General features: G+C 43.2%; 9 protein-coding genes across 9 annotated transcripts; 4 read left to right on the top strand and 5 right to left on the bottom strand.

Moving 5' to 3' along the window:
* Nucleotides 1-199: 199 nt before the first annotated feature.
* Nucleotides 200-5,457, bottom strand: VTP01DRAFT_4176 (uncharacterized protein; the record flags this gene model as incomplete). The annotated part of the gene is made up of 4 exons (XM_069382829.1): nucleotides 200-1,437; nucleotides 1,494-4,595; nucleotides 4,696-4,736; nucleotides 4,799-5,457. The coding sequence occupies 4 exons, from the start codon at nucleotides 5,455-5,457 to the stop codon at nucleotides 200-202; spliced, it is 5,040 nt and encodes a 1,679-aa protein (XP_069243591.1).
* Nucleotides 5,458-8,160: 2,703 nt separating this feature from the next.
* On the bottom strand, nucleotides 8,161-8,986 carry VTP01DRAFT_4175 (uncharacterized protein; the record flags this gene model as incomplete). The annotated part of the gene is made up of 5 exons (XM_069382828.1): nucleotides 8,161-8,333; nucleotides 8,401-8,516; nucleotides 8,578-8,734; nucleotides 8,803-8,928; nucleotides 8,983-8,986. 5 exons carry the CDS (start codon nucleotides 8,984-8,986, stop codon nucleotides 8,161-8,163), a joined length of 576 nt encoding a protein of 191 aa, XP_069243590.1.
* Nucleotides 8,987-10,197: 1,211 nt separating this feature from the next.
* On the top strand, nucleotides 10,198-11,309 carry VTP01DRAFT_4174 (uncharacterized protein; the record flags this gene model as incomplete). The annotated part of the gene is made up of 3 exons (XM_069382827.1): nucleotides 10,198-10,482; nucleotides 10,580-10,982; nucleotides 11,047-11,309. 3 exons carry the CDS (start codon nucleotides 10,198-10,200, stop codon nucleotides 11,307-11,309), a joined length of 951 nt encoding a protein of 316 aa, XP_069243589.1.
* Nucleotides 11,310-12,396: 1,087 nt separating this feature from the next.
* VTP01DRAFT_4173 (uncharacterized protein) lies at nucleotides 12,397-13,586 on the top strand (the record flags this gene model as incomplete). Its single annotated transcript, XM_069382826.1, has 5 exons — nucleotides 12,397-12,966; nucleotides 13,035-13,160; nucleotides 13,240-13,301; nucleotides 13,355-13,482; nucleotides 13,537-13,586. The coding sequence occupies 5 exons, from the start codon at nucleotides 12,397-12,399 to the stop codon at nucleotides 13,584-13,586; spliced, it is 936 nt and encodes a 311-aa protein (XP_069243588.1).
* Nucleotide 13,587: 1 nt separating this feature from the next.
* On the bottom strand, nucleotides 13,588-15,517 carry VTP01DRAFT_4172 (uncharacterized protein; the record flags this gene model as incomplete). The annotated part of the gene is made up of 10 exons (XM_069382825.1): nucleotides 13,588-13,686; nucleotides 13,753-13,965; nucleotides 14,020-14,184; nucleotides 14,241-14,390; nucleotides 14,446-14,535; nucleotides 14,598-14,702; nucleotides 14,766-14,933; nucleotides 14,986-15,035; nucleotides 15,098-15,213; nucleotides 15,285-15,517. The coding sequence occupies 10 exons, from the start codon at nucleotides 15,515-15,517 to the stop codon at nucleotides 13,588-13,590; spliced, it is 1,389 nt and encodes a 462-aa protein (XP_069243587.1).
* A 1,697-nt stretch (nucleotides 15,518-17,214) lies between these two features.
* On the bottom strand, nucleotides 17,215-18,606 carry VTP01DRAFT_4171 (uncharacterized protein; the record flags this gene model as incomplete). Its single annotated transcript, XM_069382824.1, has 7 exons — nucleotides 17,215-17,411; nucleotides 17,480-17,596; nucleotides 17,672-17,711; nucleotides 17,791-18,057; nucleotides 18,126-18,216; nucleotides 18,289-18,320; nucleotides 18,382-18,606. 7 exons carry the CDS (start codon nucleotides 18,604-18,606, stop codon nucleotides 17,215-17,217), a joined length of 969 nt encoding a protein of 322 aa, XP_069243586.1.
* Nucleotides 18,607-20,100: 1,494 nt separating this feature from the next.
* VTP01DRAFT_4170 (uncharacterized protein) lies at nucleotides 20,101-21,834 on the bottom strand (the record flags this gene model as incomplete). The annotated part of the gene is made up of 8 exons (XM_069382823.1): nucleotides 20,101-20,119; nucleotides 20,216-20,806; nucleotides 20,867-20,968; nucleotides 21,043-21,134; nucleotides 21,188-21,282; nucleotides 21,345-21,437; nucleotides 21,505-21,536; nucleotides 21,596-21,834. 8 exons carry the CDS (start codon nucleotides 21,832-21,834, stop codon nucleotides 20,101-20,103), a joined length of 1,263 nt encoding a protein of 420 aa, XP_069243585.1.
* Nucleotides 21,835-22,470: 636 nt separating this feature from the next.
* Nucleotides 22,471-23,107, top strand: VTP01DRAFT_4169 (uncharacterized protein; the record flags this gene model as incomplete). Its single annotated transcript, XM_069382821.1, has 5 exons — nucleotides 22,471-22,514; nucleotides 22,582-22,692; nucleotides 22,758-22,885; nucleotides 22,959-23,005; nucleotides 23,069-23,107. 5 exons carry the CDS (start codon nucleotides 22,471-22,473, stop codon nucleotides 23,105-23,107), a joined length of 369 nt encoding a protein of 122 aa, XP_069243584.1.
* Nucleotides 23,108-25,846: 2,739 nt separating this feature from the next.
* VTP01DRAFT_4168 (uncharacterized protein) lies at nucleotides 25,847-26,996 on the top strand (the record flags this gene model as incomplete). Its single annotated transcript, XM_069382820.1, has 4 exons — nucleotides 25,847-26,164; nucleotides 26,238-26,504; nucleotides 26,565-26,675; nucleotides 26,727-26,996. The coding sequence occupies 4 exons, from the start codon at nucleotides 25,847-25,849 to the stop codon at nucleotides 26,994-26,996; spliced, it is 966 nt and encodes a 321-aa protein (XP_069243583.1).
* Between the last annotated feature and the right edge of the window lie 16 nt (nucleotides 26,997-27,012).

Below are 27,012 nucleotides of genomic sequence, written 5' to 3'. Positions count from 1 at the left end.
AAGGGTAAAGAGTATGATATAAGTAATGATAAAAAGAAAAGTACAGAAGAGGTAAAGCACAAAAATGGAGTAATCTTACAAAACAACTAATAAAAGAGTACACTTTTGCTATATTTCAAGCTATGGTTGGGTAGACTTTGCGTTAGTCAATGGATCTAAGTGATATCAAGTTGAATAATTATTATTTACTAACCATAGCTTAAATCTTGAATGGCCAAAGGAAGTGAGGACCGTCCGAAGAAGATGATGAGGTGGATTTCGCTTCCTCTGGAGAGGTCGATGAGGACTTGTCATCATCGCTGGAGGAGGAAGAGTCAGAAGTAGGATCCGGTGTAGGAGTCTGGGACTCGGTCTTGTCAGGCAGGATATCAGACACGGCAGACTTGACACCAGAAGCGACATTGTCGGCTGCAGATGCAGCGGCAGAAGCACCAGCACTCACTGCAGAGTGAGCTTGACTTGCAGCAGACGAAGCAGCAGAGGCCATTGAAGAGTTCGGTTGGCTGAAGCCAAGCTGGGACAGGATGTTAGATGGAATAGCGTTGATCATATCGGAGGGCAGTTGAGACAATGGGTTGCTGTCATTGGAAGAAGAGCTTCTCTGGAGCGAGATGCCATCCGTGACAATCTTGCAAGGAACACTGGTCTGATAGTAGTACAAGACTGAATTGAAACCATCACCAACAGTGATTGTTGCGTTCTGAGTCAAGTCGACCTTTGCGTTAGGATCCAAAATCATGGCCAAAAGAGGACCGATGGTGTCGAGACCCAGGTTAACGGAGACAGGCCACTTGTCACTTGTACCTTGACCACCGGCTTCGACTGTAAACGGACTGGGCAGATCATAGTCAATGGTGCCAACCTTGAAAGTCTTGCCTAGCTCGGTTGCCATAACTTCAGCTTGGATTTTTTGGATAGAGAACTTGGTCTTCAAAGGATTTTGGAGTGTGACAGTGGCCTCTGCCTTCTTGGTGAACAACAAAGTGAGGAGATCGGCGTACACAGTAGTGTCTACAACCAAAGTGTTTGGAATACCAGTCATGCTGGTGGCCAGCTTGACAGTAGACATTGCTTGCTGTAGGGGTTCGATACTTGTGGACTTTTCCGTACCGAGAATAGTCAAGGGAACGGTAGCGTGGGTCATGTAGTCACTCAAAAGCTGCTTGAGAGCTTGTTCGTTGCTCGAGTCTTCACCCATATGCATCTCCGCTTCCATGGTGTTGTTGCCTGGTTGCATAGTCACTGACTTGAGATAGACATTGCCGACGGCAGCGTTGAACTCGTTCATCTGTACACTCAGCATCAAGTCACCGAGAACAGCTGTAATCTTGGAAGGATTGTTGAGGCCGATGGTTAGAGAGATGATAATATATTCAGATGTGCCACCAGTAACGCTCAAGCTCAAGATATCGTTTTTACCACCAAAGTTGGCAAAACCTAAGGAAATCATTTTAGACCAGGACATTACATGATCCATCACTGCAGTTACTTACCAGCCAGAGCAGAGTCAACATCAAAAGTGATGTTATCCAGTTTCAGCGAGCCAATGGCAGTTTCGGTTACCGCATTTGTAGAACCAGCCAAACCAAAAGTGACGTTGCTTTTAGAAGTGAGAGCCTTGACAAACGAGCTGAAGGTGTCGTGAGCATCATCAAATATCTTCAGAGGAATATCCGAGAATGAAGTGGTGACAACGCCAGTAGAGCTTGTTGTAGCCTTTTCATCAGGAACCTGAAGTTCTCCAGTCTTTGAGCCGCCGTAAGAAACAGTGACGTCCATGTTGAGTTGCGATACGCCGAGAGGGAAGCCGAATGGATTCTTGAGCTGAGCTTGTACTTCCTTGGAACCAGCAGGAGGAGCCCACGTATCCTTGGTGAAGTCAAGTTCCATATCCATCATAGTAATAGATGGAATGAGTTCAGGTGGAGTGTCGGGACCGGGCAAAATAACATTCTGGATATCGAGGGTCTTGAAACCAGTAGTGAGCCAGCCGACTTCGCCGTTCGGGCCAGAGCCTGAAACACCCTTGACCTCGAGAGGAGTATCTTTGGCACTCAAGTAGTTTTCGAAGACTTCAGTGACAACATCCAGACCTTCTTGCGAATCTTGAGGTACCAAGCGACCCTTCATGGCAATGTTACCAGTGGCCTTTGGAGGAATGACAGCTTGACCATCGGAAGCCAAAGGTCCGAGATAGACATCCTTGTAATAAGCAGCAAAGCTGGCGCTGTTCAGAGTGAAACCGACTTGACTGGGGTTGGCAATGGTAGTGTTGGCAGTCATCGTGATACCACCAGCTGGGTCGTTGGAAGGCAAATCGAACGAAAGAATCTTGACTGCATCCTTGAAACCATTGGCGCCATCCAAAGTGACAAACTTATCCATGGTGATGTTTGTGAAGGTGAAACCAAGAGCAGTGACAGCAACGTCCTTGGTGGTGATCTCCCACTGGAAGTTTTCATTGTTGATCAAATAGCCAGAGAAGTCAGCCATAGCCGCTTGGTCAAGGACAGTGGAGGATGCAGAGACATCGAACTGAGCACCAACGTCAGGCTGAGTCTGGATGTTCGGCATGTTGACACTGACAATGTTTCTGCCTTGCCAAGAGATAGTCAACGGCGAAGGGAATGAAATGGTTGCAGAGAATGGACCGGTGCCGGTGATTGAACCTTTCATTTGAACCTGGAAGCTGGTATCAGTTGGCGAAGACAAGACGATAGTCTCGAAGCCGAGCTTAGCGCCATCGACAAGTTGCTGCACGATAGGTTGACCAACAATTGGAATGAGGCGCGTTACACTCTCGTCAGTCTGGACAGTAACGTTGTTTTGAGCAAATTGCAAATCAGTGGTGTAGTCGCCAACCTTCAGGCCGGACAAAAGCTGCAAATCAGCGTGAAGAGACTGCATGGCTTGCATGACATACTGCGAGATATTAAAGTTGGCAAACAAATCTGCAGAAGGAGACACATCTTCTTGACCAGCAATTTGGAAACCGCCCATACCAAGCAAAGCGTCGAGGGCACGTGTATCCAATCCTTCGGCGACGGCAAGTTGACGAAGCAAGAGCGCAACAGCGGCAGGTTCAATGTTCATTTGCATGTTGAGCGGGTTAGACTGCACAGTGGAGTGACCGCCAATGACAATCGGGCTGTTGCTGATATCTTGATCAATGTTACCAACAGGCATGCCTTGGTAAGTAGCTGAGGAGACAACCTTGGTGATACTGAGAGAAGCGCTGAAAGGATTTGCGATCGAGACAGCGACGCCAACAATACCGTTCTTGGGAGAATCAGGGTTGACGGTCAACTTGGCACCTTGAATGAGCTGTGACTTCAAACCAGGCAAGGACGTGTCAATAGTGATAGCAGCGAAAGCTTTCTCCAGAGAAGCAATAGCAGTCGATTCGCTATTACCAGCAATGCTGACAGCGTTGTTCTGACCCATCACAAAAGTGCTCAAAAGGTTCGATCCGATTTGTGAGCCCTTGGGGTTGAAAGTCGACGAAGCAGTAAGCTGATTGGGACCGCGGACAAGAGTCAGGTCATTCAGGAAGACGTTGCCCAACTGCTCGCCGCTAGACAAGAAAGCAAACTGGACGTTGCCGGCAGTGATATTGATATCTGATGGATTGGTCATGGAGACATTGATAGCAAGCAACAAGTTATCTGTTGTGCCACCAGTGACATCCACACCCAAGACCTCCGTGGGAGTGCTGTTCAAGAACTGAAGACCATGCAAAGTCGTAGGCACTTCAAAGGTAACACCAGCAAGAGTAATTTGGCCGATAGGCGTCTCGGTGATGGTAGAAGCATTTCCTCCGACTTGGAAAGAGTAAGCATCAGATGCAGTGAGAGAGTACGTGAAGTCATCGTACTGGCTTTCCTTGCCGCTTATTCCAGCGATAGGAATATTGGTCATAGCAAACTGAAGCTTTCCAGCCTTTTGGTCACTCTGAGCAGGAACCCATGGGACAGAAAGAGTAGCAAAGTTACCAGTCTCGTTGGTACCGATAGTGAGGTTCTGAGAGACCTGAGTGATGTTGAGCGAGAAACCAAAAGGAATCTGGAAGTCGGCAATAACATTGGGTGCAGAAGAGACCGGAGCGTAAGGAGCGTCAGGGGAGAACTTGAGATCAAGATAACCCATGCTGACGCCTTGGATAATGTTGAGCGGCTCTGAGTTGCCCAAACCGACGTTCAGCTGAACAGATCGGAAACCTTCAGAAAGCCAAGTAATTGCGTTGGTACCATCCGGAGCACAGGACACACCAGTTGCAGTCGTTTGAGAAATCTTGCCGGCCACGTAGTTGGAAAAGAGCTCGCTAACTTTGGCCAGCGCAGTAGGATCGGTTTGCTTAACGAGGACACCTTTGAGCAGAATATCGTTGGGACCATGGGCGAGATTGACATTGCTGGCGGAAACCTGACCCAAGTATAGACCTTGATAGCCGACATTGAGAACAATGGTGCCGAGTTGTACACCGATAGGCGATGGACTGGTCAGTTGAGTTCCAAGCTCCACGTTGATACCGCCTTCGGCTGCATCGCTCGGTAACTGGAAGGATGTGATCTTGACTTCGGGGAATCCATCCATACCTGTTGGTGAAGGATATGGTTAGCATGTTTTTGCAGAAGATAAAAGATGCCGCCTAGTTTGAAGAGTTTCTTTTCTCTATTCCAGAATATTTCTACTTGCCATTCAGTACAATTTCTTTATCTAGGTTGATAGTAGCAGACCTGAAGATGTATTGAGTAAATCGGGTTGTAATTCAAAAAAGGAATGCTTCTAGAGATCTCACCTCGACAAGGCAGTAATATCCAGCTTGCCCTTCATTTTCCAGGTGAATGTCTTGTCAGCCAACATGTCCTTGGAGAAACTGGCAAAGAAATCGGTATTGTTGATGTTGAAGGCTGTAAATGCTTTCAGTTCACCGCTTCCACCTGATACATGTGCGCTTGGCAATGTAATGGTGCCGAGGATGGTATCGTTGTAGTAAACCTCGATAGGATTGTGGAACTTGATGTCGGCCGAGAACGGACCAGTATTTTTCAATGTACTGGTCATGTTCATAAAAAAGGTCGTGTTCATGTTGTAAGCCTCGCGCTTTTGGCTTGAAAGATTGTCTGGTGGCGAGAAGGTAATTTGTGCATCGCCGACTTCGATTCCAGCTTGGTTGATGAGGGACTGGGCAATCATTGGGAAGAAGACGTAAATGATCAACAGTACAACGACAACGACGATAATGACTGTGATTATTGAACAGATAATCCAGTATTTCTTTTGTCTGTAAAATCTTCTTCTAGGTGGCGGTGGTGGTTTTTCAGAGTATTCTTCCATGACGCCGTCGTCGACGCTTCGGATGCTGTTAGTGCCTCGATCGTAATATCTGTCGTCGACAGAGTTGACGGCCATTGGTGACGCAGCATCGTCATCTACGTGATGACCGTGGATCGCCATGAATCCAATGCGCTTTTTTAATATCGAAAAAAGAATGGAGAGTCAAAAAACGGGAAGTTCGTAACTCGGAGACAGCCTCTTATAAAAGCTGATCCAAATATTAATTTATAGCAATAGAGGGATCTTCCCAAGAGAACAAAGAGTGGAGAGAAGAGAGTGGTAACAGAAAAAAAAGGATGATCGCGGGTGTGGGAGTACAGCAAAGCTTTATATTTTCATTTACACTTTTTGTCCTTGTTCCACCGTCCTCTTGGGCAAACGATGGGGGGAAGGGCGTACAAAGGTCATATCGATATTCAGTAAAATCTTTCTGTGAGGTTTCGGAAAGCACGGTCCATGTGAAATACCCACCGATTGTGGAGGGCGAGACGCAGTAGATGGAACCTTGCTAAGACCATCAACACCATGTTTCATAACGTCTGCAAAATTCATTGCATTAACTACCACCGCGAAAGAATCAACTGGTGCTCACGAAATCTCAAACCAGCGCTCTTCCTTGGTAGTTCTCGTACGTTGCCGATTGCTACCTGCACTGGCGGACGTGTTGTACAGATGTAAGTAAAAGAGAAACTCCACAATGTTCCACATATCAGCTACTTTACACGGCTAGCGTCTATAAACTATCTTGAACGGTCCACTCTTCAACGTGTTAACTATATGTCAGCAGCTATGTTTGTAATATATCTCAAAAGACAAATAATTCATGACATGATCTCTTTTCTGGAGACTTTGCAGCTGCATATGTATGCTGCCCTGTAAACATTTCATATAACAAAGTGTTCACTTTTCTCGAGTTCTGCATGCATTGTGTGGGACTTTTTTTAGCAACAAAAGGCTTAATACGATATGTGCAACAATGGCGTATAAAGCGGCGATTTGTGTGTACTACCTATTCCAGGAGGTTTACCTAGAAATGGGCAGCGCACCGTAGTAGCGGACAACATATGCCGTTTCGTTGCTAATAGATAGCTCATTTAGCCGTGGAAAATCAACTGCAGCTACCACTCTTCTTCCACACGCGACGCTTTTCAACTCATTAGATAACCAGACTCTGAATTGAACACGGGGTACCCTCCTGAATGATAAGAGAAACTCCACCTGTGCATTGCAGTGTGCCGTTGTCCACATAGCCCTTCAGGGCCTGCATGAAACATGAGCGATTTTGGAACTTGACTTGCCCACTAAGCGGTAACATCCGATCAGTTTAGGGCAAGAGGAAGAGTGCCTGATTGCCTATTCAGGGCAAACGCGATTGCAGTATTCATTTCCGCTTTGAGTCCCCCATGCTGTACAAGCTGTACGCTCCGATGGACTGGTTATACGTAATGCTAATGTCCATTGGTCTCCAATGTGCTGGCATTCATTCGGGACCGCGTTTCGTCGCTGCTACCTAGACTTACAAATCGCATAGAAAATATCTAGAGCGGCTTGAATTGGAGAGAGCCTGCTGTCAGGAACAATAAACGAGGCATTTGCACGTGCTAAACCATCTCGGCCTTCCCTGGGAAAAAAGTGAAATGTCGAAAAATCTTAGTTTTTCCCATGGGCAGAGCATTTAGCACAGCCATTGGTATTGCAAAAGCCGCGCTACTTATGTTGCACAATTCGGAATGGCCCAACCAAGAAATCAGAATCGGAGATGCGCTTGGAAATCTCTTTCAAATCGCGCCTGTCGATCACTCTGCGGCTGTCTGTTTTGCTGATTAGCAAACAAACCCGCTTTAACTTTGTAGGCCCACAAAATCCAGCATACCCCGCAATGCACTTCGAAAGGAGGATTGAAAAAAATTGAGATAATGAATATTGTCTACCTGATCATCAGTATTTGCTTGAACCACGTTATTTTCTCGGGTAAATGACAGAAATTGGAATCATTTTCCAAATTCCCCAAAGACTGCGACTCAACCTGACGTTTGATGATGTGTCAAGATCGCATGAGACACATCCGTCGTTCCCAAATTATCGAAATGGAAGCTCTGCTGGGGATAAGAATTTGTGGCGAAGGACACAAAGAGGTACAAGAATATTAGTGTGCAAAACGCACGAACAGGATCAGAGCGATGCAGCTTGATAAGAGTCTAGGCTACACCTTAACTCTAAATGAACCTTGTGTTTGCATTTAATTCTGTTCGACTTGAATTCTACATGTGTACATGTGTGTGCTCATGAATGATGAAAACAACGCTTTGAAAAGCACACTCCATAGTCATTGATGACATTTCCAATCTTTTCAGGAAATTAGCCTGCTTGATACGTCGCATTGAATACAAAAACGCTAATTTCGACTATGCCAAACTTGTCGAACGCGGAGCATGCATTTCTTGCCTCTAGTTATCTGGAGTCTTGGCAAGGCTTTTTCAGCGCCATAGGATTCGTATGAAGTTGCTACGCCTACATCATCCAAAAACGTCAGATCCACGCATGCTTAGTCTATTCCTAGTTCGATTATAGAGGGCTCATGAAAAGAAACGAAAGTTTCTAATCTATAAAGACTAAGCATTTTGAATCGGGATCTGATATACCATCCAATGGTGAAAGGCAAACGCTTGATCTAACGACACTGCTGTAAGATGCTAGCAAGTGTGACTGTGAAGGGGATATTGAGTGTACGCACGCTTCATTGCATGCATTTAGCTGGGAAAGCAAATCGTTGTTTTTCTGTAATGCTGTAGTTACAAATTATATGTACAAAATGGATATCGACTATTTGGCATCGCTCTCCAAATCCTCTTCCAAGACACTGACGCGTGGTTCTAACTCATCATTCTCTTCCAAAATATATCTACTCGTAAGCCGCGGTAGGATGACATCGCACACTCGTTCCTCTCTCAACAATGCATCCACAAATTCGTCCATGTATGTCAAATGGTATCCCTCTAATCTCTTTGATTAACACAACGACTCTTGATTCATTTTTCACCTATGTCTCTTCCTCCAACTTACCACCCTCCCGAACTCGCAGTTTCCTTGGATCATTCAAGAGCGGTTCAAGCGAAAGGTATATTTCTTTTGATCGTCCGACAAGCCGCAGATAGAACGCGCCCAGTGCCCGCAGATATCTAGCACAAAGCATTAGGTCACCAAACCCATCCAGGATTCATAAAGCCTGCTATCAATTACTTGAAGTCTTCTTGCTTGATCATTTCGTGAATGATCTCTTTCTCAGGTTGTAATTGCAAGAGCTTGAGTGTCAAACATAAAAATTCAGTTGGATGTTGCCCGGCGTAGAGACCGCCAATGTACTCAATATTAACTGCCTTGTCCATCAGCGTCGCCGCTGCATAACAGGAAGCGCGATTAAGAACAGCATTCCATAAAGTCATGGTTAGATCTTTGACAGGTTACCTGATAAACCGAAACAATGTTCTTTCCAATACATTGAATCGTAGATTCGCTCTCGAATGATCTTTTCAATCAAGTGTTGAGGATCCTTTCCATGGATCTGGATCGCATCTGCCACTGTTCGATTGGCTGTATGTTGCAGTGAGTATTAATGAATCTCATTTCAAGCGATCTGGAACTTACACATGTCGTATGTCAGTAGGTTGACAAAGCAGCAAATGTCCGGGCGGGGGAAGTGCTGTGATATGTCCGATTACTGGCTTCTATGCCTGAAGAATCAAGTGCTATTCATATCCATCTAGAGCACAAGCAAAAGATCATGTTAATATGCAATTTCATCCTCGCTGTTATACGGTCTATACGACTTCTTAAACTGCTTAAGCTCTACGATTCGCAGCCTGAATTTTCTATCGTGAAAATTATGAAAATCATCGACCCCCAAACTGTTGATAGATGCAAATGTTAGGATTTCGAACCTGATGTTGCTGGAACCAATTTCGCGTTTTCTTTGGATGGAAAGATATCTTTGATCAATCTTCATTGGTATTATAGATGTGGGACTCTCGCAGGTCTGTTTGAAATCGATAAAATATACACCATGGAAGCCGGCGTGTGAAAATTATGGAACTTTCAGGCAATACCTGCAATGAATTGTGATCTATCTATATTACATATGAGTTTCCTGATGATCCAATGAGATGATCGTTTAGGTTGATTCTGAAAGAATGCATGTTATTTATGTTGTTTTCGTTTTACTCGGAGTGAATAATCCTAAGCATTTAGATACAGTTTTGATAGATTTTGCATGACAATTTTTATGCGAAACTATCCATTTTTGAAGTGATAATGTTTAGCATCTAATCATGACAAAAGTTCTTGAAAATAAATGTATGACTGTAGAAGAAGTAGTAATTATCATGAAAACATATTGACGGCAATATGCGTACAACATGTAATAAAGAAGTATACGAGAATTATCGGGTTCGGTTAAAGAGCAAACTGCTAAATTCAATCCCTGTATCGAAAACGTCAATATTTCTGACACGCTTGATAGGTGCGTCATTTTGACTCTTCAACCTAGCCAGACAATGCATCCCTCTTCTTTACACAACTATTGTCTAAAAACTACAAATGTATTACTTAGCAGATTACCGGTACAATATTATGTAGACGTTGCGGAATCGAAATCTGAGCTATAGCTACGCCTATAACAAACATGGAAACGATAAATTAGACAGCACAGCATTTCATCAAAAAATTGTACATTAAAGCAAAAAGGTGATATCAGTATGAACGTTTGCACTGCTTCAGAGAGTTTTCGGTTTTTCTGCATAAAAGTGAGAAAACGTAAGAATTTTCTCCTTCATTTCACTGTTTCATCTCTGTAACCTGCAGACAATGACAGAGCTTTCTGCCGTGTCTTTGCCATCCGAGATCTTTAATAACATTGCACAAAGCTTGGAACAGCGCGACTTGTACAGCTGTGTATTGGTATGCAAGAAATGGCAGCGTGGTTTCGAGCATCTGCTGTATATGTATCCGTCCCTTTCTTCAGAGTCTGGCATTAAGGTCTTTATCTCGACGATTCAGCAACGAGCTAGTATCAGTACCACTCGATATGCATCAGACTTTAACGTGCGCCGCGTGAAGTTCATACAATATACAGCAGACATGCCAGCAATTGTTAGTTTCTCTCTGATGCTTAAACAGCTGCCTATCAAGAGCTTAACACTCGCTAATAAAAACGATCCTCAATGCGTAACAGCTATCCTTATGTAAGGCACCAGACTTGAAGAAGCCAATATTCGTTTTGGCAGCCACAAGCTCCTGCATGCTTGAGTTTCTCGACATTATTCATTTATTTTGCACTGAGCTTCGTCGGTTGAAAATTGGAGGGTTTTGCAAGCTAAATTCCAATCCAGCAAAAGCTACAGAAGAACGTTCCCTTTCGATTTGCCAATCTTCAGCTGACGACAACCAACCTTCACGAACCTTGGAGCACTTGTGCATTGCAATCCCGGATCATTTGGATTTCGAGAGCCAGGCATCCAGTTATCTATTAGACTTGATACCACGACGTTACCGTTATTTGACGACGCTTGAAATTCACGACATAAACTGGATAAAAAGAGATGTCCACGACGAGAAATACCTGGTAACAAAAGTTGCAAGCGATTCTGAGTGCATGCACGCAATTGCGAACTATATGTTTCACTCGACTTCATGACGATTATTTCGAGCAACTAGCTCGGCTTTTCTGCACAGTCGATAGTTTGAAGGAATTCGAGCTGCAAAATACAGCTGACATAGAAGATACGCGAATTCTTGATTTGCCGATGTTATGCAAGGAGTTGATAGACGAAATACGGTCAAAAAGCATCTACTTTTACAGTACCTGGGTTGAGGATGATATGCGTATTAAGGAATTTCGATCGGTTACGATCAAGCAAAACTTGGCAGAAGCAACCTATGCATACGAACTACGAAATTTTGGGTTTCTCTCTAGATGACTCGCCGGCTGAAATACTTTCTCACCTACCGTTCCTCGAAAGTTTGACGACATTTTCCGGAGAGCTCCGGGCAACATTAAATTACCTGCCTCAATTGCAAGATTATCCCTCGTTGAAAGAGCTCACAATTGACACAGTAGTCGCGGACATTAATGCCTTAAGCCATCAGCTGCGATTTTTTCCCTGTTTGGAAAAGCTATCCATGTCCAACTGTACCGTTGAAGGAGAGTATTTTATCAATGCTCCTCTTCATAAGTTCAGGACAATTCTACTTATATGCTGCTACGTAAAGAGAGGAACACAGAATCAACACGCCACTGTTGCCAGGATAAGAATGCTACAGGGCCAGTGAAACAGTGCATTCAGCGAGGCCTTTTTTGTTTGGGAAACGGACATCGGATAATAACCCTCGCAAATCTCGCCGAAGAGGAGCACCTTGATCTTTACAAGACAATGTAAGAGAGGCACATCCATTCCGGTATAGGGGATGGACAGACGGAACTAGAGATGCTATCATCCCGCGAGATCGTTGGTGAATGCGCATGCAGAATTCATGAAAGCGATTTTTTGGAAATCACTTGTGCATCTGCAGAGAATATGGAAGTCGATGGTGTGCGTCTCGTATCCGATGGACAGTTTGTATAGCTTAAGAGTATGAAAACAATATTGCATGTATAGCAATGGAAATAGATATATTACAGTTGTCACTTGCATTAATACACACTCGCAAGTTTTGAATCGAACGCGCCATATATCAAGCATCTAAGGCTGCTACGTAAAAATTGAATCCTGTAAAGAGTGTTACTTGACTGAAAAATCTGCGAGGAAAAAGTTGCAGAAGTAGACCTTTTAAAAAAAAGCTTAGAGTGATCCAGCTTAGAAATTACTGTTTTCTTATAAATTATGCCATTCCTTACATATTCCACCGGAGCGCTTGACATGTTGCCATTGTTTTGGGCGCATGTAGATCTTGTAACCAAATATGGATAAAAACTCAGTCAGCAACGATCGCTTTTCAAGATTGATTGTTTGCATTGGCTCTCCCTCCCTCTCTCCGTCTTTTACTTTTCAGCAAACTCGCAAAATAATGCATAGCCCGACTGAGCACCCTCTCACGACTGAAGAACCGGCCACAGATGATTTGAAACGGCAAGCCCGGGAGCTCAGTGAAGCGCCGGACGAGACTACGCCAATCGTATTCGAGGCTCGACCAAGTAATAAGATTGACAATACAGCGGACAAGGTGGAGGATGAAGAACTACCACTAGACGAAGACGACGAAGATTGGTCAGCAGCCGACGAAGAACTGTATCAAAAAACCGAGTACAATCGAAACATACCTCACCATGAGAAGACTGCACCTGCGTCGCCAATGGTAACACCGGCTCAGCGACAGCTTTTGGTGTTTAGCGATAGGCCGCTAGTCGAGAAGACGAATGACAAGGTCGTTGTAACGAACTATTATGGGCGCACAGAGAACAGCAAACACGGCAAACGGCAGTACTTTGCTGCATGCGACTTTAGTCCAGAAAGTTTCTATGCAATGGAATGGGTTATGGGCACAATGATGCGCGACGGCGATGTTCTCCATATAGTGACGGTAATCAATCGCGAAGACAACCCGGTGGAAGCATCCAAAATGGCTTTGGCAAATGAAGTACAGTATTCCCCAACGTGATTATTGTTGCTGGCATAGGACGCTGAGAAAAATAATGACCTTTTCAGCTCGAAGCTGCATCAAACACGATAACAGAAAAGGCAAAGCAATCAATGCGACAAATGATGTTGTTTGACGTCAAGCTGGTTACTTGGGCGATAGCCGGTCGAGTTAAGGATGTTTTGGCAACCATGGTGAGAGAGATACACACAGCGAAATTGTCATTGGAAACGATCAATTGATTGATATATGTATGTACTTGACGACTATTAGATCCAAGAGCTTCCTCTTACAATGGTCGTATGCGGCAGCCGCGGGCGAGGCACAGTTAAAGGGTAGGCCATTCTGTAGCATCCAAAATACTAGTCATAGCAATATACATTTTTAGGTTCTTGATGGGGTCTATCTCGACTTTTCTCATACACAACTCAGTGGTACCAGTATCTGTAGTGCGACAGCATGAAAAGAAGAAAAAAGTACACAAGCATAAAGCAGAACCACGGACTTTAAGCGAAAGTGAGTGTTTAGCAGATTGCATTCGAGACAGCATTCTGATATATTAGCTTCAAGGCATAAAGAAAGGCGAGCTTGCAGTAGACGAATTAAGCACAAAAAAATGAATCACGCAAAAGCTTTGGAATCCTCACTCGATGGAAAGTCGATATCTTCTTCATACGCCAGCATTCCCAGTTGTCCGCCGTGCGAACTGAGCATCATATACTGTAGATGTAGAATCCTTATAAATAATAGCACGCCTTTTACCGTATATACTGTCAACTCCCTCACCTTGCTTTGGAACTCTGGATTTAATGCCTCCAACTTATCCATTACAGCAAGCTTTTTGCCCATCGCGGATGCATCTGTGATACGTCTCTCCAGCATTTGCACTGTATCACTAGTTTCATCTATATCGCTCTCGGCAAAGTTTATCATCTTGACCAAGTGTCCTTGTTCGTCGGACACATTTGATATTTCCGCTTTGACCTGATCTTTTCCAATCTGCAGACTTGACATTAGTGACACAATCCAATTGAATCTGCATGATGTTCGTACCATATCCAACAGCATAGACTCAATATCAGATTCTGACAGACGATGCTCTGCGAACATTTCAGCAATTTCTGCAAGACTGACGGTACTGTATACGTTTGCCAATAGTTTAATCTTTTGTCTCAGCAGGGCCTGTACACATTGTTTGGCCAAGCCCATGTTGCTGTCCTACAGTACGATTGTTAGCAAAGAGCTAGCAGCAGCACAACGTATGGATAGTTTACAGATTCCAAGTTTTCCGAGTACTTGTCGATTACTGCTTTGAACTCTCCGAATCCTTTCTCTGATGCTTCGGCAATATCAAAATATGCAGGAAATTTCATTTTTAGGCCTTTTTCGATCAAAGAGGAGGTATATTTCGGTAGACTACGCAACTATTCGACCAACGTTAATGTCCGTCGCATCTGCAGATAACAAGATCCTGCTTACTTTGCCGTCCTGGATTATGCACACGAGAATGTACTTTTTATATGCCTCAAGCTGGATCATGCTTATAGCTTGAGATGGAGCAGAGATCGTCTAAGTAGCATGTAAGATAGGTTGTTCATATACACTCGAAAGATTCTTGCCATATAATGTACCAGAGTGAGGAATTCAATGGCTCTTTCGTAGTACTTATTGCCGATATATATCATGGCACCGTAGTAGTAATAAGCAAGGATATCTTGTATTGAGAAGCCATAGCGCTATAACAAAATGCGATATCATCAGTGGACTTTGCACCAGCTAGATTGCCAAAAAATTCTTACATCCGGTTCTATTGTTTCAATGTCGCTATTGAGTATATGCAACGCGGCCCGGTAGTGCTTTGCCAAAAGACACGATTTGATAAGAGGAGCATGCATTGCGGTGAAGACGTGAGTCTCATTTGAAAAACGTGATATCGCAATATTAAGAGGACGAATAGGTAAAAGAGCCTGTAAAAATATCAGATAAAATGCATCTTTAAAACAATTTAGTATGACGTACGTTTCTGAGCACTTTGCTTAAATGTTCCAGTGCTCTGGGAATAAGATGCACTGAAATCGATGTATAAGATGATTTGAACATGGAGGAAAAGGATCGCAATGTTATGCCTTACATCGATTCGGGTACTTTAGCAGTTGATTTATATCGCATACCGAAAGAAAATGCGTGAAAGTTTGCGCATGAAACTGGCAGGCAGATGGGTCGCGTACTGCAAGACAGCGTGCAGAGCTATAACGAGTGGTAAGAACTATATCAAAAATACGAATATAATCCATTGAAACAGAGTTGAGTCTACTTGCAGGAAATACAGATATCCCAAACTGTGTTGTTGAGGATCGAGAATTGTCAGTGGATCTAGACCTTCTGAAGTGTATGACTGGAAAAGACTGTTGGGTTGCACGGCGAGTCTCTTTGACAGAGTAGTGTCCAAGGCGTTCGTGCTCGTAATGTAGCTTACAAGCTCGTCAGTCGACCCAAATTCTGTCAAAGCTGCGCCGCTGGATCGTTTAGACGAAGAGATGGACTCGCTCATGGTAGGGGCACACACACGCAGAGACTGAGCTGCAAAGACGTGTTCAAGCCGAATTCCCCGCCCGCATTTTCTTGACAAGCGCTTCATGCTCTGCTTCGCTGAAGCTCATGACTGATCCGAGTCTGTAGAATAAAATTGCATGAATCGATGTTTGAGAGAATATTATACCTAAAATATAGCTTTTTGCTGCTTTGAAACAAATCCGTAAACCGTCTTCTAATACTTAACAGTAGATTCCTAGTAAGAAGCAATAGGTCCTAGTAAGACTTCTCCCGTCAACTTCAAGTCTCGCTATTTTCAAGCAAAATCCTGTAACCGAGGCCTTGAGATTATCGGGGGTCCACTATAATAGTAGACTGGGAATAAGCATACTTGCAACTCGCTTCAAGAAAAATTACGGAAGCACTATATCGCTTAGTGAAGCGATCCGTTGGAGATGATAATTTCCGGAAATCGCGAGCAAACTTATCTTACAACAATATTTCTTTGAATTCTACATTGCGGGTAGCATAAGGAATGGGCGAGGTAGTTTGTGGATTGGCGACCGTAGCACGGAGACCTGCATCCATGGTATCATCTGCATTGTTCTGACGATGAGCAGGGGGAAAAAGATAGTGATATTTTGAGGTGAAGTGGCCCTGGATAGTGCAACGTAAAGTTGATCATGACTAAAAACAGGCTTAGGTAAGCAAGTAGATAGCAACGCGATCTAAGGCTTGGCCCTGACTCATATTTATGGTCATTGCGGGAGAATCGGAACTGTAAAGAGTCTGTGATGATTTCTGCCTCAATCAAACTATTGCACAGACCTTCTTCAGGAGATAGGCTGACGATGGTCATGATCGGTTGGTTCGGTTTAAGCCGCAGTCGGTGAGGAGACATGTTTGATAAGGATAATTAATTAAGATGTTTGACAGGGTAAGTCTCCTGATCTCTCCAGAGAGGATTTCGTCCGTGAATAGAATAATATGCTCCTGGCCCGGTAGCTCTTTAGTTGGTCTCCACCACATTTTTGTTCAGAGGGTGAGAATGGCTGACCGCCTCACGAAATTCACGAAGAAGTTGGGTCTGTACGTAACGCAAAGAGGGAAAAGCCGAAAAGATTATGTCGTCTAGAGACTCAAATAGGCGGCACCGATGGATTTGTAACGTTATCCAGTCGATGGTTCCTGGAACGGGTTGCTTTTTGCCATCGCCAACACGTAGCAAATACCCAGCAAAAACTTCTGAAGTAGCTGCAGCGACGGGGTCGTTTTTCGAAACTGCTGGACGCACATGTTTATAGACAACTTCATGATTTGGAAATGTGTCCAAAGTGCCGATCTCTTTGAAGACGCCTCCGTGACCTGGTTGTTATTTCCAAGTTTTACGACTGGTCGGGTTTGACGAAAATCTCCCCCAGAATGATAAGGATGAAAGATCAGACAGGCTCCGATGCCATCATGCTCGTCTATTCTGATAATTTTATGCCCATGAGAGCACTTTATGCAATGCAAACCGTAGTGTCTACCGATATTTGTACCATGTTGAAAGCAAGGTAACTGACAAAACAACAATACTGTTGCTTAACAGATGTTGAAATAAAGAGCGTAGGCTGTATTCAAATGTAAATCATTCTATTCCATCGTATTATTGCCAGATGCAATGAAAGTATATTGTACTAGGGGGATTAAATACATTACATGTAGAAAAACTTTTTAAGGTTTGCGAGCAAGAGTCATGACAATCATCCATTGACCTTGAGGATTCTTTTGCAATTCAATGCAAAATTTCTGCAAGAACTTTGGATAATTTTCAGGAGCGACGCCGAGTGGACCTGCCAGGAACGGCTGTACGCTCTTAACGATATTGCAAATATCCCACAGGAATTCTCGATTTAAAGGATCTTTTTGACCTGTGTTGTTGAACGAGAATAGTTAGCTAACAAGTTCCGTAAGTTATACTCATTGAATCTGTTGTTACCTAGATAAGTATCTCGTTGATCAACCTTGATAATCTCAAACTTTGCTTCTCTCATTATGTTCGCTAGCTTGAATGCAATGTACGGCTCCTGTCCACGATCTTGCATTACGTTCTTAACTGTAGTAGGATCACATGTGAATTTAAAAAAAAAGATTTAGCTAGCGAGAAAGAGAGAAAAGAATAAGAACTTACAAACTTCTCCCACCCATAATACGAACTCGTTGCCCCGATCCTGGTAAAGATAAGATTCATGAGCATAAATAAAATCCTATTAACCTTTTTCCTGCAGATGCAGCAGCAAAAATATATACCATCATTCCGCTTTCCAGTGATTGGAGGCAACCTCCTGGTTTCAAGAGACGATATATCTCTTTCATGACGATGGCCCATTGATCTCGCTTCAGCGCCAGCATGAAGAATCTCAAGTTGATGAAATCGAATGACTCGTCTTCAAAAGGAAGTCCTTCAAGAACGTTGCCGTGCTGGAATGTGACGTTAGGGGGGCGGATATTTGTCGGAAACACAGGGCACATATCAATCCCGACAAACTCGCAGTCTGGGAATTCGGTAGCCACATCCTAACGACCTTTTTATGTGAGTTTATCTCGTCGCTCTCAAGTCTTCGCAAGCAAAGTGGCAACATTACCATGATCCATGTGCCAGGGCCGCAGCCTATATCCAGGATTCGCACTGGCTTGTCGAATTTCATATAGTCGTGAGCTTCCTTTAGAATATTCCTGCACTCAATTTAAAAATTTGCGTGTGTCTGAATATAAAAATAGAGCCACTATCTTATTGTTGGTGCATACCCTCCAAATAACTCTTTCAATGCAAAGTGTTGCTAAGAGAACAGTCTTATTGTGAGCAGGATGCTATTGACTGCTCTGTGGCACGCAACTTACGCCAACGAGCCGGTCCATTTCCTCCTCGTCGTTTGGCAACCAATACGTGGATTCAGAAAAGTTGTGGAACTTGCGGCCATGTCGTATAATGTCAGAAGCGTTGCTGTTTGATTCTTGGCTCGTTAAAGAACTCGGGTGAGACGGTACAGGCGAGACCGGCTTTTTCTTGTGTCCAGACTTTGCGTCTGAGTGCCGTTTGTATGCGGCAGAGACTTTGTTACCCATGGTATAGTTGTTGCGTGAATCGAGAAAAAAGTCGTTGCTTTTAGGCCTGGTGAAAGCCCATTCGGCTTGACTCCTGAGATCGCGAGAAGAAGGAGAGGTGGAGGAGGAGGAAGGAAGGAGACGCAGAATGTGTCAAACTTGTGCTGCAACCGAAAAAATAATACTGTGATGGACTTGTGCGACTCGATATTTCATACCTTTGTCGATGGAACGACAACAAAGAACGTTGTACAAACCGCGCGGTAGGAAGTGTCGTATCACAGAAGCGGACGGACGTGGACTGTTGGATTCGTAAGAAAAAAGCTTGCAGGTTCCCCCTTCTCCCCTTTGTGAAATTGCTCCAAACCACGACCAACAAGAGCTTATTCTGGTTTAAGGACCAAATTGAGGTTCTAGAAACTGTCTCATTATTGCTCCGTCTCGCAACCTGCAAGGTGCATGTTTGTTTTTCTAGATCTGTTATACTTCACTTCAATTCTTACTGGCAAAGCCTTGCCCAAACCATGTGAATTTCTATAATGGGTCAGTCACTCTCTTCTGGTCAGCCAGAATCCATCTCTTTTTTGGGACGCTAATTGTTTCAAGGGAAGACCCACCCAAGTCATGAGAGCTTCCCTTTCTACCTGATGGAATATCCATTATGTTGCCCTAGGAAGAAAATAACAAGGATACTCTTATTGAACTCATTTTCTCAATAAAACTACGTATAACATACTACAAGAAATATACTTTGGGATAAATACAGTACTCCTTGCATTGGTAATCATGGTGGTAATATGACGACTGAAACGTGGGAAGCAGCAGCGACAACACGTTGGCTCTACCGAGGGGTCGTCTTCTCACGCCCAAAGTACGCTCCTTTGCGTTTTGGTATTTACATGAAGATAGGTCATCCAGATATCCTTACACACTGAGTCGCCGATGTCAATGATGCTATGACTGTTCGTGCAAAAGGTGCCAAGATCTCGTCTGGGCAACATGGATGAAGCTTTTAGCGGGAAGTAGAATGCAAGTGGCATTTCTCTTTCACTTGCTCCCTTTTCCAGCTCATGTGATTCCAGCTCTTAATGTATGCATAACTGCTAGAACTGTGCTACTTAATTCCATATGCCTGTAACAAGTCATCTTAGTGACCAACGTATACCATATGTAGCCAAATCTGTTATTGGATTTGACTGTCTTTTTAATATGCTGTCACTTCAACCTCCCGTTTATTCTGCTCGGATAATAGCACAGCTCTGAAAGGAGTGCAAAGATGTATAGACTAATTGTTTTGGAGCATACGCTATTTTATGTTTTCATTCAAGCGTAGATCTATAGGTCAAGTCCTACAATTGTAAATATTTCCAAAGTTGGGACAAGGACGTCATAATACGACATGAAAGAAATAAGCTGGCAGCTTATCGTCAGCGTCAGTTATCAACATGATAACAGATTACGCACAGCACTGACAAAAAATCTAATCTACGTTCATTGAATTCGAATTTGCTTTTACTACATCAATAGCCATTCCCTAAGAGTTTAGAAGCATAGCGGTTAGGTACACACAAACATATATATACACATGTTGCTTTAAATAGGTAGTGTATGCATTTGTAAAGACCCTCACCTCACTAAATCATTATTCGAGAGCAACATGGCTATCATGCCCATTCCTGCACCGAGTACCAACAACGTCCACATTGTAGCATCTTTGCGATACGTTTCCCGTAATCTTTGGAGTACATTTTGCAGTTTCGGTGCTGGTTTGGAAGCGATCAGGATGGGTTTTCGGTCTTTTGATGGTATGCCTGCGATCTCGTGTGCTGCTTCCCTTGAAGCTTCCAGATCCTCTGAATGGATCCACAGGTCGTCGTATGTATTGACAACTGAGACTTCATCCAGCGCTACACCGCTCAATCGCTGTAGTTCCAAAGGAGGGAACCTCTTTTCGAGCTCGGTGGCCTTGACGATGAGCGCCTCGATTTCCAACTTTTGCGGCACTTTGGAGAGAAATGTATGAATTGCACTCATATCGTGAGATTGAGTAAGCACCTGGTCTCTTCGTGCTAGAACCAGCGCTGCAGACAAGTATATCGGCATCAACGGTGTGGATGAAAGAAACACATCGAATATCCTGGCTATCTTGCCAAGGTCATTAAGGTCGTGACTGAACCATGCAATTACCCAGCTAAGACTATAATATGGCAGCACACCCGCTCTTTAAAGTCGTGTGTTAGGATGATTGATCTCCCAGGCAGACACGTTGCATACCACTTACTCTGTTATGTATTCGTAAAGTTCATAATCCTGCTCTTTGAAGATAGCAAAGATCATGGTAAGTTGCTGCAAAATTGAGTCCATAGAATCTAACATCGCATCCGTGGGACAGCAGGGTTAAGGATTTGCTGTAAATATTATATGGCGTCAACGATACACAAGACGAAAAAAGGATATCTCATAAAAAAGAGTGCTACATGTTTCAGAAGCAAGCGTGCATCTTGAGCGCCAAAGATCAGCAAGAAAACAGAACAAATATCATGGAAGCCCTGGATCCATATCAGCCTATTCAGATTTTTAGCGTGTAAATCGCTGGACTTACTTGATAATAATGTAAAGATGGGTAAGATCGCAAAACATGTCTAATGACAGAGTCCAGCTCTGACTGTAGTCTCTTTTTACGTTCTGCGCTGATGCCTATATATACATATATCCGCGTTAGCAGATCCATCACAAATCGATATAGAATAAGTACATACCTTGGGGGTATACATTGAATGCACGAACTATATCTAATTTCACCTGATTTTCATCCGGGTGTGTGTCTGCGGCTTCCTTTGCATGCTCGCGTTCTGCCACAAACGTTGGATGTTACTGGAAACTCGAAACACGCATTCCATGTAATTTTTATATAGTCACCTTTCTCAAGATCGCAACGCAGCAGTACCGGCCTTAAACAAACGCATCTAGTCAATGTATTTCCTGGACCAGCGAACTATTACGACATTACCATACTCTTTGCCGCATGCGGTTACTTCCAAACCCTCCAGGTTCGCGAGCGATCCGTCTCAACCATGCGAGATCGTTCAATCGCAATGCTTCGTTTATCTTCCATATCTTTTTAAAGTGTTCGTTGTCAAGTGCTGATTTTCTAGGTACATGACGATTGCTTCGGGCCTTGTGCCGTCTAGTCATTGTGAAACAAAGCAACGTCGGTGTCACTTGACGTTTTCCGAACTCATGCTGCATTATTTGCTGTGTAATTCTATATCTTTATCCCTCAACAGTGCAATGGAATAAGTTCAGGACATCCTTACATTGCAGAAACATTTTTGGTCTTTTAAGGAATACAAGACTTTATTCGTAAAGGTCAATTGATATAAAACTAGGTTGACTTTCCTGGCACTAGCGTTTCTGCATGGTCATGATCTCAGGAACACAGTTTTTCAATCCATGCAATGCAATTTAACGTCTTATATAACGCAGTTTTTGGATACTCTTTGCACTTTACGTTAAAGCAGTAGGAATTACGGGGAATCCAAAGAGTTGCGCTTTGTGTTCCCTTCAGGAGGAGGGACAAAAGATTTCAGTGATGAAAGCGTGTCCTGCTGTTGAACGCTGCTGAAGATATTGCCATTCTGTCCTCCTAATCCAAACGCGCCTGGTGGTAGGTTATGGATCTACAGTCGGGTTATCTGGACATTGATCCCTGTATTTGAAACCGATTGTTTTAAGCGGTCAAGTACCAAATTCATTCATAAAACAACGAATCGAGAGAGAAAGCTTGCACGAAGACAAGAAAGAAGAATCGCTGCAACCGAGAACGACTGGGAAGCGGATAACCGGCCATGCAGTGTAGCGTTGGGAGATGCAAACCTCGGACACATGAAGTCCTTCACTCCTCTTCCGCACTGGGTACGTGATATATCGTCAATAAGTCACTACGTTCATGCATAAACAAAGTGCTCTTTAGGGCTTTGCAAAGAATTTCGCTAGACGTGCGCTAGTTGTGTTTGTTAATGAGTACAGGACAAGTATCACTTGCACTACCGATGACGACGAGTTAACGCAGTACCTTGACATGAGTGCTTTGCAATTTGAACACAAGTGTCTTACATGTTTCTCAATTGCTTTATGCAATGTTTCAACTAATTGATGCATGATAACAATAGAAAAGCCCTGTTCCGATCCTTGACTTCAAATGGTGGAAGAGGGTGCAAGAGGTTGGCTTGTAAGAACGAAGAGGACGAGCTGTTCCATCCAGCCAGCGAATGCCCGGATGCAAGATTTATACCAAGAGGTTGGTCATCTAAAGTTTTACGAAAAACTATCATTTTTCTCATAATTTATACTCATAATTTCTAAAGGTTAAGAGGTATATGCTTCGAAGGTTTGTCAGAACCATCAAGGAGGCACTGCAGTAAGTGCTTATATCTAGCTTGAAACGACTGGTATTAACTCTATGGCATCCCATAATTTGAAGGTTTTCAATCAAGATGTCGTCGGTGCCACACAAATCTGACGTGTGCTGCGTCTGTACATGGAAACTAATGGCGATACAAACTCCAGACCACAAGCATTAACCAGAGGACAGTGAGGGAGCTGTCCAGAAGCTTTAGATGGGGTGGTAAGCTACACCTTTTTCAAAAATTGTTGGCGCATTAATCCACAAAGTAAAATTGCACAGTTATCGATTCATTTTATAACAAAACATCACGAGAATATGTCAGATCGGCAACGCAACAGAGGATCTTTTGCTTCATCATATTCCAGTCGATATAATATTTATTCGCATTTAATTCATTTTGATGACGGCATTGTTTGACTGTATGGTCTCCTGATACCTTTTATCAAAGAAATACGTGACAATTTATCAGTCACAATGATATTAAAATAACAATACAAAAAAAGGTGACAAAGATGTTTTAAAATCCTGAAAGTTTAGAAAATCCTATACCATCTGATTACAGCAAATGAGAATGATGATATGCAAATGCTTACAATTTTTACAATTAAAGTATTCGACCAAATTCAACCAAACGACCTTATTGCATTACGGAGACCATCATACTTAATTGTTGTATGCATCGGTATCTCCTTGCAAGCGCAGAGACCCAAACAAAGTATACAGCTGTTATGCATTGACATGGAAAGATAGGACACATGAGAAGTGATGATTGCATACATATGATATCACGAGAAGAGAAGTGATAAGTTGATGTGCATTCATCCTTACACTCTGCATTCCTTCATCCATGTAGTGAGCTAGTTCTTCAGGTTCTCCACGGCGAGTATATATACATTTTTTTGATAGTCACTGGAAACAATCATATATAACTTAACTCTTTCTGACAGGTACCATGAAGTCTTATCTTTCTCATTTTTGGGCAATACTTGCAAGAACAATTTCTACACGCTGAACAGAAAGCCGTTGTCGACGTAGTCATACAGCCTCCGGGCTACCCTTCCCGCCTCTGTGCCTGGTGAGCAACACGCTGATATTCTCTTTTGAGACGTACGCTAACTCACAGGAAACATTTGACGCGGCCGAGCTGCTGACTGTAATTGCAGCAAGGGTTTGCTCAGTGCAGGTAAGCAGCCTAAGGAACCAGTATGCGGGTATATTTTAACACTAACCATCAAATTTAGCTGTAATTGCTGCGAGTTAGCGGTTTTCTAGCGTCATTTGTTACTGAAAATGTAGTATAAATACAGCCTGTCAATTCTTCTATGACAAAAAATCCGTGGAGCCTATTTTTTTGATGTTTAATGGATTCCTAACAATGCCGGTTCCATTCACCATCGCTATGCGGGGATATTATCATGAAGGCTGTCACGCGCTGAATCGCGGGGAGGGCTTTTCTCCTATGTAAGGAACTACTGGCAAAATACTCGAGGAGAACAGTACTTCCTGAAAATTTCTCTGAAAGATCTCGATTCCACGCAAAGTCACATACATTTTATCTCGCTACTTCCATAACAATTGCCCACGCAGCACTACTTTTGCTGTTTATTTTCTTACTTGTTTGATTCTGAATTATGTCTGATCTGCAGCCCGGTAGAAACGTATTCCGCGGAGGCAGGTATTTGGTTCGTGATTGATTATCAATTTTCAAAGCATCCACAAACCTACGGTTGAAGCATGTTTGTTTGTCCTCACCGACAGTACCAGTACAGGATAGCAACTATATTGAATGACCAGACGTGGCTACATGCATCCCGGAACGATATGAGATGTCCCTGCCCTTTTAACTTTGAGTCGCGTTCCTTTACAGTATCGGAAAGGTACAAGCAGATGTTCGCCCATTATCTGCGCCCCAGACGAAGAAATAAGCTTCAAGCATTTGATAGAAGTATGATATGTTGATCTAAATACAATTCAACCAATCTTTATTAGTGCTGTAGTTGTAATAATATTCCAGGACTTGTCAAACACAACAACAATAACCATCCATGAATCAGCCCTCCATTGCCTTATCCTCTATTGCAACCTGCTTCATATCAGAGGACATTCACAACATCGTAGACAATAACCCGTGTCATTTCAAGCTTTACAAGAAAATCTGGTATCCTCTCGCCGTCTCATTTGGATGCGAAAGAAGTTTTGAAAGGCAAGCAATAATCTGTACATGATTCGTCCTTGTCAGAATAACCTTAAATATGAAGGCAGCTGCATGCATATTCGCTTGACTTTATTTCGAGCTTATATCTGGATACGTTCGCACACATCATTTAATTATTTTGGTTCACGCAGTGTTCGTTCTTTCAGATCGCTTTCGCAAAGCACAGTTTTTGGACATAGACACGCACACTGAAACATTGATTCTCCCAAAAAAATGGATTACATGCTGCGGATTATATTGATTTCCGCTTCACTTTCTTTCCTTCGACATTTTTTCCCATTCAAGATCATTTACTTTGATGAAGACTGTGAGCTTCTTGAAACTGTATCTGCCATATTTCTATCTATTGGAATAGCTCTATATCCGGCGTTATTGATTGCAGCATTAAAGAAGGCTAAAAGAGTTGAAGAACACTCGCAGAAGAGGAAGGTTGGTGGCAATACTTTTCCGTCCTTTCGATTCTATCTCTCTAAACATAACTTTACATAGGGTTTTGCCGGGACTGTGGTCAAAGTGGCCACAAACGCAAAACTAACAAGAAATGCATTCTTTATAAGGATGATAGCAGGGGTAAGTCTTCAAAAGCATGAGATGCCGAAATGAAGTCTGACTTTCTTCAAGTTTGGAAAAAGCGACACATGGATCCAGAAGTCGACACAAAACGTAAGAGGCAAAGGAAAGATGGCCAACCTGCACGCCACGCGGCAAATGTCAACAGCAATGCTGGATCTATATGTGCCTCTTGTGGTCGAAGCGGACACTCAAACTCAGCGTCAAGAAACTGTATCAACCAAAAGCCCAACATAAAAGAGCGCATTATTCAAAAGTTTGGCAAAGATCATGAGCGATTTACGCGCTGTGTTCCTTTCAAAAACGTTGTTCGGCCTGCATACTGTCAGATCCGCCAAGAAGCGGTCGTGCAGAGATCCTCACTTTTGAGTGAAATCCTGACAAGGGCATATATAGTTACAAACGGCTATATCATCGAATATGGCTACGCTCCGATTTCCACATACATTTTTTTTGCAGACGTTCTGGTATTCAGTGTCTCAACTCATACTGGATCAAGCTATCACAAACACCAATCCCAGCTTTCCAGAAGACTTTAAAGCCTACTGGCATCGCTTCGCGCAGAATTACTCAAAAATTCGTCACACTCTCAATGTATCAGGATATTCAGATATATTGTCTGCCGCCTGCTTGGAGATGTCGACCGCTTACACAAATTATATAACAGAAAACCTACAGAAAATTGTCGAAATCTATATCTTATACAGACTAGAAATCTTTATACCGGTACTTTGCGTTATTCTACAAAGCTATCTGGAAAAGAAAGTGCTTACACGATCCTGATAGAATCTCCTATCCAAACAGCAGGCAAGGCGCATTGCTAATGAATACTTGTACGAAGTAGTTGCTGGTGGCGAGCCAGCACTCGACCTTCTGGAAGAAGCACCATTGGAAGTTGTCATCATTATGCAAGAAATCAAAGATTTTTAAAAGCCCTTGGCCCCACAGCCTTGGAGCATAAAAAATGTATCAGCAAATCCCGGTCTATTCATCCCCGTACTATATGCAATACTTCAAGAATTCGAGCGAGAACATGAACTAGCATCGAAGATGGGTACCAAGACCACAACAAAGTTGCTTGCTTTAACTCCAAGACCCAATTTCCAATGGCGCTTCATTACCATCAATGAAAATGCCCTTCGTGCGCTCACTGGCATCTGCAGCGAACATCCATTTGAAGAAATTCTCGGCTTGACGAAATACCGCTTCTTAACGTAGGTTTTCCGGACATATC

The sequence above is a fragment of the Rhizomucor pusillus genome (genome assembly GCF_041956525.1).
Source record: "Rhizomucor pusillus strain CBS 183.67 unplaced genomic scaffold VTP01scaffold_2, whole genome shotgun sequence".
NCBI classification, from domain to species: Eukaryota; Fungi; Mucoromycota; class Mucoromycetes; order Mucorales; family Lichtheimiaceae; genus Rhizomucor; species Rhizomucor pusillus.
Note: the sequence above shows the minus strand (reverse complement) of the source record. Positions and strands in the feature narration are given on the sequence as shown.